The sequence below is a fragment of the Petaurus breviceps genome, unplaced genomic scaffold (assembly GCF_028583685.1).
Source record: "Petaurus breviceps papuanus isolate PSGF00001 unplaced genomic scaffold, PetGlider_PUasm1.0 91133, whole genome shotgun sequence".
In the NCBI taxonomy this organism is placed as follows: Eukaryota; Metazoa; Chordata; class Mammalia; order Diprotodontia; family Petauridae; genus Petaurus; species Petaurus breviceps.
Window position 1 is genome coordinate 67,944,308 of NW_027187419.1, and position 13,839 is coordinate 67,958,146.

At 36.9% G+C, this 13,839-nt stretch overlaps 1 protein-coding gene across 3 annotated transcripts in view; it reads left to right on the plus strand.

Annotated features, from left to right (window-relative positions):
• PDS5B (PDS5 cohesin associated factor B) overlaps window positions 1–13,839 on the plus strand; it is a 234,921-nt gene that overhangs the window by 121,351 nt on the left and 99,731 nt on the right. For all 3 annotated transcript variants that reach the window (XM_069080647.1, XM_069080648.1, XM_069080649.1), the window contains one exon: window positions 10,223–10,304. In XM_069080647.1, coding sequence (XP_068936748.1) covers window positions 10,223–10,304 — 82 coding nt within the window. The remainder of the gene's footprint in view (window positions 1–10,222; window positions 10,305–13,839) is intronic.

Here is a 13,839-nt window from a genome sequence, read left to right on the forward strand (position 1 = left end):
AAATATGATACTCAGTTTTGCTGGGTAGGTGACTCTTGGTTTTAATCCCAGCTCCTTTGCCCTCCGGAATATCATATTCCAAGCCCTTCAATCCCTCAGTATAGAAGCTGCCAGATCCTGGGTTATCCTGATTGTTTTTCCACAATATTAAAATTGTTTCTTCCTTGCTGCTTGTAATATTCTCTCTTTAATCTGGGAATTCCGGAACCTCGCTATAATATTCCTAGGTCTTTTCTTTTTGGGATCTTTTTCAGGAGGTGATAGGTGTATTCTTTCAACCTCTATTTTGCCCTCTAGTTCTAAAACATCAGGGCAGTTTTCTTTGAGAACTTCCTGGAGGATGATTTCTAGGTTCTTACTTTGATCATGGCTTTCAGGTAGTCCAATAATTTTTAAATTATCTCTCCTGGATCTATTTTCCAGGTCATTGGTTTTTCCCATGAGATATTTCACATTGCCTTCTATTCTTTCATTTGTTTGGATTTGTTTGACAGCATCTTGATTTCTCATAAAGTCATTAGCTTCCATTTGCTCCAATCTAATTCTGAAGGAATGATTCTCCTCATTGAGCTTTCAAGATTCTTTTTCCATCTGGCAAATTTGGCTTTTTAAGGCATTCTTCTCCTCATTGCCTTTTTGAGCCTCTTTTGCCATTTGAGTTAGTCTATTTTTTAAGGTAGTGTTTTCCTTAGTCAGGCTGTTGACTCTCATTTTGTAATTTTCTTGCATCATTCTCATTTCTCTCCTGAATTTTTCCTCCACTTCTCTTATCTGCTTCTTAAGGGCCTCTATGGCCTGTAACCAGCTCGTATTTTCCTTTGAAGCTTTTGGTGCAGGAGTTCTGACTTCACTGTCTTCCTCCTGTTCCATGCTTTGCTCCTTTTTGTCCCCAAAATAGGAGTGTAATGTTGGAATCTTCTGTCTGCTTTGTTTCCTTTGCCTGGTCATGTTGCCCCTCAGTCACTTGACCCCTGGGCTTTTTGCCACAGTAGGACTCTGCCACCAGACAGGGGAGCTTTCATTCCAAATGCTGGGGTTTTCTCACCTGCTACAGGTATTAGATGGGTGCCCTCTCTGAGGTCTCCACATGTTCTGACAAGCTGGACACACACCCCAGGACCTCCATCCTAGACTGCAATCCAGATCCAAGCAGGTTAAAGCAAGAGGGATTACCCCTCAGACTGGTGCTTGGTTCCCCTACACTCTGCAGACCAGGAGCTGAAGCTGCCACATGGCGCTGGCTGGCTGTGCTGGCGCCTCCGTGGCTTCTCGCCCCGGGGCAAAACCCTGCACTCCCACTTACTGGGTCCCAAAGTCCAGACTGCACTGACTTCTCACTTTGTCCTTTGCATGTATGTGTTGATAAATCTGGAAATGGCCACAGCTGCTGCTGATCAGGAGTCCCTCGGGCCAGTGGCTGGTCAGGGCTCTCCCTGGGGCTAAAGCCTCAGCGTGGGGCTGGGTCCTGCTCCCAGAGGGTTGCGCTGGCCAATTCCTGCCAGCCTGCGGGGCTGTCCTCAACAGGAGGTTAGCTTCTTTGTGTCATTTTGTGGGTTCTGCAGTTCCAAAGTTTGTTTAGAGTCCCCTTTTTACATGGATTGGGGAAGGTAGAAGCTGGAGCCGCAGGGATGTCCTGCTTCTACTCCGCCATCTTGACTCTGCCCCTCAAAAGAAAATTTTAGTTAAAATTTTTTTCCATCAAGAAATATTCATGGGGCGGCCAGGTAGCACAGCAAGTAAGAGCACTGGCTCCAGTGTTGAGAAGACCTGGAGATCGAATCCCGGGCTCAGACACTTAGCACCCACCCAGAAACACCTGGCCGTGTAACCTTGAGCAAGTTACTTAACCCCAATTGCTTAGGGGCGGCCAGGTGGCTCAGCGAGTAAGAGCACCGGTTCCAGTGTTGGGACGACCTGGAGATCAAATCCCGGGCTCAGACACTCAGCACCACACCCAGAAATAACTGGCCGTGTAACCTTGAGCAAGTTACTTAACCCCAATTGCTTAAAAAAAAAAAAAGAAGAAATATTCATGGTGCGGCCAGGTACCACAGTGAGTAAGAGCACTGGCCCCAGAGTCGGGATGACTTGGGATCGAATCCGGGCTCAGATACTTAGCACCCACCCTAAAACACCTGGCTGTGTAACCTTGAGCAAGTTACTTAATCCCAATTGCCCTAAGGAAAAAAAAAAGAAATATTCACTTCCTCTCTCTCCTTTCTTTGTTAAAGAAGAAAAACAAAACCCCAGTTACAAAAATGTATAGTCTAACAAAACAAATTCCAGCATTGGGCAAATCCAAGCATACTATGTTAGTCAGAATTGGGTAGTATGTTTCATATTAGTTTTTTGGAATCACGGTTCTTCATTGTGTTGAACAGTGTTTCTAAGACTTTCACTGTTCTTTGTCTTTCTAACATTGTAGTTATCATATAAGTTGTTCTCTTATTTCTGCTCACTTCACTTTTCATCAGTTCTTTCAAGTGTGCTCAGATTTTTGTGGAACTTTCCTTTCCATCCTTTCTTATAACAAAATAGTATTCCATCACATTGCCTTTTTTTAAAATGGAGGGCAGTTGAGGTTAAGTGACTTGCCCAAGGTCACACGGCTAGTTTTTGTGTTAAGTGTCTGAGGCCAGATTTGAATTCAGGTCCTCTTGACTGTAGGGCCAGTGCTGTATTCACTGCTCCACCTAGCCACCCCAATTCCATCACATTTATATATCATAATTTGTGTAACCATTCCCCAAATGATGAGCATCCATCAGTTTCCAATTCTTTGCCATTGTAAAAAGAGCTGCTATAAATATCTTTTGTACATATGGGCCCTTTTCCTCTTTGATCTTTTTATGTTATATGTCAAGTAGTGGTATGTGGTATTACAGGGTAAGACAGTATATGCAATTTAATAATCTGTTGGACAAACATAGTTTCAAATTACCTTATAGAATGGTTTGACTAGGTCCCTGTTCCACCAACAGTGCATTAAATGTATGTCTCTTTTTTTTTTAAGTAGTTGGGGTTACATAACTTGCTCAAGGTTACATGACCAGTTATTTATGGGTGTGGTGCTAAGTATCTGAGCTCGGAATCGATCCCCAGGTCATCGCGATGCTGGGGCCGGTGCTCTTACTCGCCGAGCCACCTGGCCACTCCTAAGCAATTGGGGTTAAGTAACTTGCTCAAGGTTACACAGCCAGGTGTTTCTGGGTGGGTGCTAAGTGTCTGAGCCTGTATTTGATCCCCAGGTCATCCCGATGCTGGGGCCGTTGCTCTTACTGTCTGTGCTACCTGGCCGCCCCTTGTCATTCTTTTTTAAAAAAATTTTTGTTCAGTTTTACCAATCTGATGTGCGTGAAGTAGAACCTGGGTTGTTTTAATGTATGTTTCTCTTATTGATTTTTTTAACCTTAACAGAAATTAGTTCAATCAGATTGCTTTTGCTTCCCCCCCCCCCCCAAAATCTCTTTTTTTAAATTCAATTTTATTTTCACTTTTAAATTCTCTTTAGGTTTTCACTTTCCCAAACCCATGGAGAAGTCTAGAAAAACATAACCTATTGCAAATATGGACAGTCATGTAAAATGAATGCTTACATTAGCCATGTTTTTAAAAAAGAGTGAGAAAGGATGCTTCTATTTGTACTTTTGATTTCATCATCTCTCTATCCAGAGGTGGAGAGCATGTTTTATTACAGATTCTTTGCGTTTGTGGTTTGTCATTGTGTTGATTAGAGTTGCTAAGTCTTTCAGAGTTCATTACCTTTGCAATTATTGTTGTTATTTTATAAATTGTGTTCTTGGTTCTGTTCACTTCACTTTGATTTTGTATCATTTCATATAAGTCTTCCTAGGTTTTTATGAAGGCATCTTTTTCATGATTCCTTACAGAACAATAATATTCCATAATCTTCATATGCCTTAACTTCTTTATTCCTCAAAAGATGTGTTTCTCCTCATTTTCCAATTCTTTGCTACCATAAAAAGAACTTTCATAAATATTTTTGTATATATGCATCCTTTTCCTCTTCCTTTGATCATTTTTTGGGTCAAAAAATTGTAGAAATAGACCTAGTAGAAATATTGCTGAGTCATAGTGTATACACAGTTTAATAGCTTTCAGGGCATACTTCCAAGTTGCTTTCCAGAATATTTGGACCAGTTCACAGATCGACCAACAGTACCTTAATGTGACATTTTCTCATAGCCCCTCCAGCATGTCATTTTCCTGTTTTGTCAATTTAACCAAACTGATGGATGTGAGGTAGTACTTCAGAGTTGTTTATTGTTTCTTCAATTATTAATAATTTAGATAATTTTTCCATATGACTTTTTTCCTCTGAAAAATGTATGTTTATATCTTTTTACCGTTTATTTATTGGGAAATTTATTTATTCTCACAAATTTGAATTAGACCTCTCTATATCTTAAAAGGGATCTTTATTAGAGAAATTTGCTGCAAAGATTTTAATCATTTTCCTCCTAGTTTTTGCCGAATTGGGAGGTTTTTTAAATTTTATTTATTTATTTTTTTGGAGGGGGAGAGGTAGGGCAGTTGAGGTAAAGTGACTTGGCCATGGTCACACAGCTAGGGGTGTGTGTGTGTGTTTGTGTGTGTGTTAAGTGTCTGAGGCCAGATTTGAACTCAGGTCCTCCTGACTCTAGGGCTGGTGCTCTATTCACTGCGCCACCTAGCTGCCCCTGGGCGTTTTTTTAGCAAAAACGTTTTACTTAATAAAATTTGCCCATTTTGCTTTGTGATCCTCTTTGTCCCTAGTTTGGTCATGCATTCTTCACACATATACACACATATGGCATAACAGATCATTTCTTTGTCCTCTAATTTATGATGTTAATTTCTTAGGCATGTGCCTGTTTGAAGTTTATTTTGTTAAGTGTTGTGTGATGCTGGTCTGACCTAGTTTCTACTAGATTACTTTCCAGTTTTTCAGACAGTGCTTTCCAATTAGTAGTCACTTCATCATCCTGGTTAACTTTATATCTTCCCTAAAATATGGTGCAAAGACCTGAACACAGTACTTAATGTTTGATTTCAGTAGACTAGTGTAAAATGGAACATCAGTATCTCCCTCTTTCTGGACATTTTGTTTTAATTAATGTAGCTGTTGGAGAAAAACCCCATCATCAGAAGTACTCTTTTAGTAATGATCTATATAGATATGCATTATGTAGCATCATCACAGTCCCTGAAGTTTCAAAATTTTATCGTGGGATTGAATCGTGAAGATTCCTAGTCAGATTTTAGCACATTACCAAACGTTTTCATGTAAGATATGATGTAAGTATAATGTATGATTGAACAAGTAGAAGGAATTTATAGTATCATGCAATAAAGGGATAACAGCCTGATTGCTGAACTAGTATCCACAGAATATCAAAAGACCTAGGAGACAGACTCTGGTGGGTTAGATATATCCTCTTTGAAGGATCTATGGAAGCACATTAATAAGAATTGCGCAGATTGTGAAGACAGAGATAAGTAGCAATTTGTACCTCGGAAGAGTGTGCTTGGATTACGATTGTGGTGGCTTTCTTAAAGGATTATAAAGATTGGCTATTGTGTCACACTGCTGAACCTACAGTTATTTTTCTCATGAACCAGTGTAATCATGCTTACTCTATCCTATACTTGTATAGTTCTTACACAATATATATCTTTACATTTATCCACATTAAATTTCATACCTATAATGAGTGGCATATTGTGGTGGATATGATATAGAACTGGTATTGGAATCAAGTAATCCTGGGTTCAAGTTGTGCTTCTGAAACTCCTCGTTATAGGCTGTATAAGGATCAGTTATATAGTTCCTCATTCTTGTAGGCAATGCTCTGTGGCTATCAGCTATAGACAGTTGACTCATTGGAATTACTGAGGAAGGTTCTTTGCAGAGAGTTACTCATGCAGAGATAAATTCATGCGTTTGGGCAAGAAAACATTCCCTTCTAAGTTCTGTTAATCAAAAAGCATTTATTAAGTGCTTACTAGTTCTAGGAATTGTGCTTTTTATTATCCCCTTTGCTGGGAATACAAAGAAAAACAAAAATGTTATTTGCTTTTAAGGGGCTCACATGCAAATAGGGGAGACATGGAAACAACCACATTATATTAGATGGTCAGTGGAAGTTAATTGTAGAGTGGAAGGCACTAGTAGCTGGGAAAATGAACAAGTAAAGATAAAATTTGAGGTAAAGGAAACAAGCAGAAGTGAGGAAGGGTAGATACAGGATGATAGCTAGCAGAGATGGATGGATCAAGTGAGAGTTTCTTCAGAATGAGAGAAGCATAGATATGTTTGTAGGCAGGAGGGAAACTCATTAGATAGGTAGAGACTGAAGATTAGTGAGAGAGTGGGGGTGATTTAGAGGCTGGTTTCCTAGTGAAAAGGATGGAATTGGTTCACCTGTGCATGTGAAAGGGTTAGCCTTGGCAAGGAGAGAGCCTACCTTTTCATGTGAGACAAGGGTGAAAGAGGAGAGGATGGCTGAAAGCATTTAAGTAGTGTGAGATGAGGAGAAAAAAGAATGCTTTTGGCAAATGGCCATATTTTTTTCAATAAAACTGACATATTCATTATTATTAGATGATTTGTATGATAGGATGGAGTAACATGGAAAGCTTAAGGAGAGATGAAAAGGTTTGTAAAAGTTACCACATTGAATGAGATAGTGAATTGATTTGGAAGTACAAAATAATTGCCTAGGTGTAGTGAAGATTATGTAACAAATTTGTGGTCCCATTCAGCATGATTTTGTGATTTTTGCCATCTAGGTTTAGTAGCACATATACCCATATAGGAGTGAAGGTTGTTTGTTGATGCTGGGAGTCAAAGTTGAAACTTAGCAAGAAATGATCAGCGTAGGATAAAGAGACAGGAGTCTGGAGTATCGAAGATAGTGTGTAGTTGAACACCAAAGGGTCGAATTATGAAAGAGAGGAGAATGTAGCCATTGTAGATTGTTGGCCTGGGAAAGAACTGAGGGTTAGAAGGATTGGTGGTTGTGTGAGCTCAAGGATCAGGGTTTTGTTGTAAGACAGAAGGAAAAAAAAATAATGAAGTCTGATGATCATTCTCCTTTGTAGTGAAAACTGATGCAAAATAGATATTTCTGTCTTCTCATTACCATCATCATCCTTTACAGTTCAATTAGTGATCCTCTATTTTTTGTTGTCCTTAGCATTCATTTTATGGCAGCTCTCTTTCTTGTATTTGTCTTCATTTATATCCCCTTTTATCTTTATATTTTACAATCTGATTTTTAAAATCATGAGTTAGGAATACTGGTTTATGCCTACTTTTGTCTTTTTTATCTATATCTTTTTCAACAACTTCTTTTTTTTCCTCATCAGACTGGTTAGTATTGTCAGCACTTAATTTTTGAGAGCCTCAATTTCTGTTAAGCATACCTTCCCTGTAGACATTTTTACCATGGGATTCTAATTATCCTTTCTTTGACATTAAAGTTCTTCTCCCACAAGTTTATGATGCATACCTGAACTTGCCTCCTGTTTCTTTCCTTTATGAGTCATGAATTCTAAGATTTCATGCTTATGCCCTCTTACTTTGATCACTGATCCTTTCTTTGGTAAAATCTCATTCACGGAGTGGCTAGGTGGTGCAGCAAATAGAGCACTGACCCTGGAGTCAGGAGGACCTGAGTTCAAATCCAGCCTCAGACACTTAACTCTTACTGGCCGTGTGACCTTGGGCAAGTCACTTAACCCCAGTTGCCCTGCCTTCCCCCTCCAAAAAAGCAAAAAAAAAAAAATCTCATTCACAATACTAGTTCTCCTCATGGTACAGTGATGTAGAAAATTCAGAATGGGAATGGAGAGCAATCCAAGTATTTGTGTACATATGTACATACATGTGGTTGTGGAAGGAAAGAAAGATTTTTTAAAAATATAGTTGAGTATGTGGAACTAACAGTTGGGGTATTCATATGATTAAAAATTTTTTAGAATATATAACTTAATATAGAATATATGATAATAAACAACTATATATAATTAAAAATTTTTTAGAATATATAACTCAGTAAAGGAGTAGAAGTACTCTATTTCCTCCCACTTTCTTTGTTCACTTCTCTTACTCCCACTTCCATGGTTTTAATGGTCTTTATCAGAGGTGTCAAACTTAAGGCTATATGACAATATACAGCCATCAAAACTCCCCATTATGGCCTGAACCAGGTCAAAATGTAATTTGGAATTGTATATAAAATTAAATAAAAATACAGTAAAATATAGATAATATTAATTTGTGTTTTTTTAAGTCAGTATATGCATTTGACACCACTGGTCTATATTGCTTTTTATACTTATGTAAAATATCTCCCCTGCCTCCACAATGCCGCGCCCCCCCTTCCCCCATCAAAACAAAACAGCCTGGTGTAGTGGAAATCGCTCTTGTTCTGGAATCCAAAAACATGATTTCACATCTTGCTTCTTATGCTTATTACCCTTTATGACCTTGGGCAAGTCATTAAGCTCTCTGGCCCTCATTATCCTCATTTATGAAATGAGGAAGTTTAACAAAATGGCATCTAAGATCTTATGTAGTTCAGAAAATTTAAGCAGAAAGACTTTTCTCTTCTAGACCAGTGAAATCTTGACATGTAAACTATGACATCTCTGCTCTAGATGTTATGTAAATCAATTACTCTCAGATAACCAGTAGTCTTAGGATGTATTCTATTCATCACACTTGTCATGAAGGGGTTCTTTGATATCTGAAAAATCCCACAGGAATTTCTCAGTCATGCTTCTGAGTGCCACATTCTGCAGTTCTTATGAGAAAAATAGTGGGGGGGTTTACAATTTGTTGCTGTTGTTTTGCTTTTTGGAGGGGGGAAGGCAGGGCAATTGGGGTTAAGTGACTTGCCCAAGGTCATAAGGCTAGTTTTTTGTGTGTTAAGTGTCTGAGGTCGGATTTGAACTTCACTGTACCACCTAGGCCCACCCCCCTTTTTTTTTAAATAAAAAAAAAATTTTTTTTGTTAAAAATAGTTATTTTTTTTTTTAAAAGGATCAGATTTCAGATTTCTTTTAGGCGAGGAAAATTTACAAGCAATCACTTGTAAAAGAGGATCTCAGTGTATACAGTGGATGGGCATCAGAATGTTTTTATTTATGTAATTAAGTATTTTCCCTAAGATTGATGGAATTCAGAGGTGCTTCATCTTCATTGATGGTTGATTTTCAGTTGATAGTATATCATGATATTTAAAGTTTATCCATGTTCCTGAGTTTTTAAATGTATTAGAGTAGCTTATAATTAAATTGAGTCCTTCATGATTCATTAAAAAAACAATTTTTTATAATATAAAAATAATTCCTATGTTGTTTTATAATTTGTCATCTTTGCCCATATTTTAATATTCAGCCCTAACTCGTCTCTAAAATCATTGAAATTTTACTTTCAATCTTATCTGACTTTTCATGATTTTATTTGGAGTTTTCTTGGCAAAGATACTTGGCAAAAGCGGTTTGCCATTTCCTTCTCCAGCTCATTTTACAGAAGAGGAACTGAGGTAAATAGGATTAAGTGACTTACCTAGTGTCATACAACTAATTAAGTGTCTGAGGCCAGATTTGAATTCAGGAAGATGAGTCTTCCTGATTCCAGGCCAGGTACTCTATCTACCTCACTACCTAGCTGCCTCAGCTATACATATCCATGCATATATATATGTACACACACTTTACATATATACATAGATATTTGTATACATATAAATGTCAGAAAAATGAACCAAATATTGGTAAACTGTTTTGCTTGATTTCTACTTCTAGGATTTTGCATTTGGTTAATTGAGGGATTTACTAGTTGTGTTTTTCTTTTTCACATCTGTGAGGTCTGATTTCTTCTTTAAGTTGATGTTGTTCCCTTTGTCCCTGAATCATAACTTTTGTAGTCTAATATCATTTCAATTAAATCACTGTTAGGCTATTGTCTTAAGTAGTTGCTTGTAATGCAGTTATCCATTTTGCAACAGTTGTATAGGAGTGATTAGATGGAAATTGGCCACAGTTTTAAAAATAAATTGTTCTTGGTGGTGGTGATAAAATATAGAGATGTAAATTTGGTGTTATTAGGAATTATGAATGCTACATAATATTTAAAACTTGTTAATATTGTTGGAATGTTATTAAGATAGTTCTCTTTAGGGGTTTATATTTATCTATTAATATTTTTCAGAGCATTGAATGAAATGTGGAAATGTCAAAACCTTCTCCGGCATCAAGTAAAGGATTTGCTAGATTTAATCAAACAACCCAAAGTAAGTATTATTTTTTTTTGATTGCTTATATTATTTTTGGTGTTGGATTAGTGCATTATTTTCTCAGTTTGAACATGGCATTGGGGAGAGAGGGCTAGAATTGCAATCAGGAAGACATGTATGCTTGTTTTGTTCATATGCTGACCCTGGACAGACCACTTAACTTTTTATTGTCACAGGCAGATTTCAAAGACTATAGAGTTACAGATAAGTTGTAGCTCTTCATTTATAAGGGAGTTTTCAATTTAGGAGTTCCCTAGACTAATTAAATCATTGGTCTAGACCAGGGGTGGGGAACCTGCAGCCTAAAAACCACATATGGCCTTCTAAGTCCATGGGTGTGGCCTTTTGACCAAGTCCAAGTTTTACAGAACAAATCCTTTTTATTAAGGGGATTTGTTCTGTGAAGTTTGGATCCAGTCAGAGGGCTATACTTGAGGACCTAGAAGACCACATGTGGCCTCGAGGTCACAGTTTCCCCACCGCTGAGATTCTAGACTTTACCAATAACAACTCTTCCCCCAGCACACATACACATACACATACACATATACATACACAACATACACAGTATGCACAGAGTACACACAGACACAGAGAAAAATTTACTTACTATTTCTTTCTTCTCTATGCATAATGTAGTACTAGGTATTTCTTGTGATATTTATAAGACATGTCTCTTCTTTTAAGATTTTTAAATTTTAAGGCACCAAAAAAGTTCAAGCCATTATTTTATTCTGAACTTATCAAAGGCCCAAAACATAAGCATTTCCATATATAAAGTGGAACAAAAGATTCTCTGTTTTGTATGAATGGCTAAAGAAAAAGAGTACATAAGAAATCCATCACATTGTCTTTAAAAAAAAGTCATACTAATGTCATCTTGCTTTAGGTAAAAGAATGGCGTTATGGAAGTGGTTTGAGGAGGAGAGGAATGAAGGATTGTTGGAGAGAGAAGTGACTAGAAAAATCACTTTATCTGCAGTCCTGTGTTCTGTGACTGCTTCCCCCAACTTGTCCAAATACTTTCTCTGCACATAGTTTTTGAGCATCTGCTGTTACTCCTCATGAAAAGACAGTTGCATTAATTGTAGAAACAATGGACAGGAATGGACTGATGCAGAGTGAAGTGAACAGAACTAGTGGAACAATTTATATGATGGCAACAATATCATAAAGACAAAGAACTTTAAAAGATTTAAGAATTTGATCATTGTAACGAACAAGCATGAATCCAGAAGACTTATTAGTCCACAAAACATGTTTTCATCATCTTCCTTTCCTCTGCTCTTTAGGAAAGCATCTCTACAAGTAGTCTTATTTCCTTTTTTTGCCATTTTGGATATGTGATGGAACAAATTCTTTCACTCATACTGTATACTTTCCTCTACATCATTTTTTGTAGATCTTTCCATCTTTCTATGTATGTCACATTCATAACTTCTTACACCACAGAAATATTCCATTACATTAATGTGGCACAATCTTTTTTAGTCATACTCTAGTTGACAGGCATCTACTTTGTTTCCAATATTTTGCTATAAAAAAAATGCTGCAATAAATATTTTGGAATGTATGAGGACTTTTTTCTTGGCAGTGGCTTCCTTGCGATATAAGCCAGTCAATGAAATCTCTACATTGGGTATGGCCATTTTATTTGCTTTATTTTCATAGTTCCGAATAGCTTTCCAAAATGGCTACACTAATTCACAGCTAGACCAACAATCCACTGACGTGCCTATCTTCTTTCATCTCATGTTTCAACATTGACTATGGTAATTTTTTGGGTCATCTTTGCCAATTTTCTCAGTGTGATATGTAATCTCAAGGTTATTTTCATTTGTTCTTATCTTATTGTTGGTAGTTTGGAGCATTCTTTTATATGGTTATTAATATTTTACAATTTTAAGAGTGTTTTTGTCCAGATTATAACAATTTAGTTCTGTAGAAAATTGTTAGAACTCATCCATCTGTCTTTGCCTGTCTGAATTATATGTATAGAAAGATGATAGATGAGGGGTGTGTGTGTGTTTCATCAATAGAAACTGCAAAAAAATAATGAATCAAACCTAAAGTTAAATAGGAGGAGGATGACTCCAGATAACTTCCTTTCTTGAAAGAAAGGCTGTCTTGTCATTACCAATATTCTGTTTGTGAAGTTGTCAAGAGTCCAAGTCGTAATGCACTGGTAATTTAACAGTTGAAAATGAACATCACTCAAGTACAATAATGAGCCACATTGTGGGTGTGACTGTGCTCTAGCACATTTCGAGCAATGAATTAGGGCAAACAGCAAAGGATAGCGTAAAAAAAAAAATATATATATATATATATATATATATATATATATATATAATAGCAAATGATACTGTGCTGTCTTGCAAGGGAGAGGGTAAATTGGTGTATAGCCTGTGTATTTCAATTATCTGGTCTCTGTTAACTCTTAGAGTGCTTCAGCAGGTTGGTTAAATTTGCTGTTCACTTAAAAGGGCAGTACGGACAAAAATTGCACAGTATGTGGATAGATATGGTTAGGTTTTAGAGAAAAATCTTGGAGATAATATTTTAAGTACTACCACATTAAGTAGGATCACAAATTCATTTGAGTATCCTTTCTTTTTCTTTCTTTTTTTTTTTTTGACTATGTGCACAGAAAGGACTTTATTATTCCTTTTTGTTTCTTTCAATTTTTTTTTCAGTAAACAAAGTTATGTCTTCCCCCCTCTCCATCTACCCTACCCTACCCCACTCTGGTTGAGAAAGGAAGAAAAATAAAAGCCTTGTTAAAAATAAGTATAGTCAAACAAAACAAATTTCTACATTGGCCATATTAGAAAAATATATGTCTCATTTTGTACTCTTGAGTCTTTCACCTTTTTGTTAGGAAGTGCATAACATTTTGTGGACTAATGAGTCCATTATAATCATGTCCTTTTTTTATTATGCTGATTAGAATTCCAGAGTCTTTCAAAGTTCTTTGTCTTTATAGTATTGTTGTTATTATATAAATTGTTCTCCTGGTTCTCTTCATTCTGCATCAGTTCACACAAATCTTCCCAGTTTTATCTGAAACCATCCCCATCATTTTTTACAACACAGTAATATTCTATCACATTTATATACTGTAACTTATTCAGCCATTCCTTAATGGATAGACACCTATTCAGATTCCCATTCTTTGCCACCTCAAAAAGAGCTATAAGTCTTTTTGTATATTCTTAGAGGTTTTTTTCCCCCCTATCAGTAATTCCTACTTTAATATGTCATCCCTCCTAAGCCCTTTTGGTTCCTCCCCTTTCCCTCTCAATTCTCTTTTGGGTGAAAAGTATTTCTGTACCCAACTATGTGTTATTCCTTACTTTGACCAATTCAGATGAAAAGTTCAAGTGTCAGCTACCTCTTCCCTGCTCCCATCCCCCAGATCAGAGGGGACACATCATCTCCCCAGATAAGAATGTAAGCAGTTTATTCTTATTTGATCCCTTGTGATTATTGCTTCGTGTTTACTTTTTTTTTTTTCTCAACTGCTGTGTTT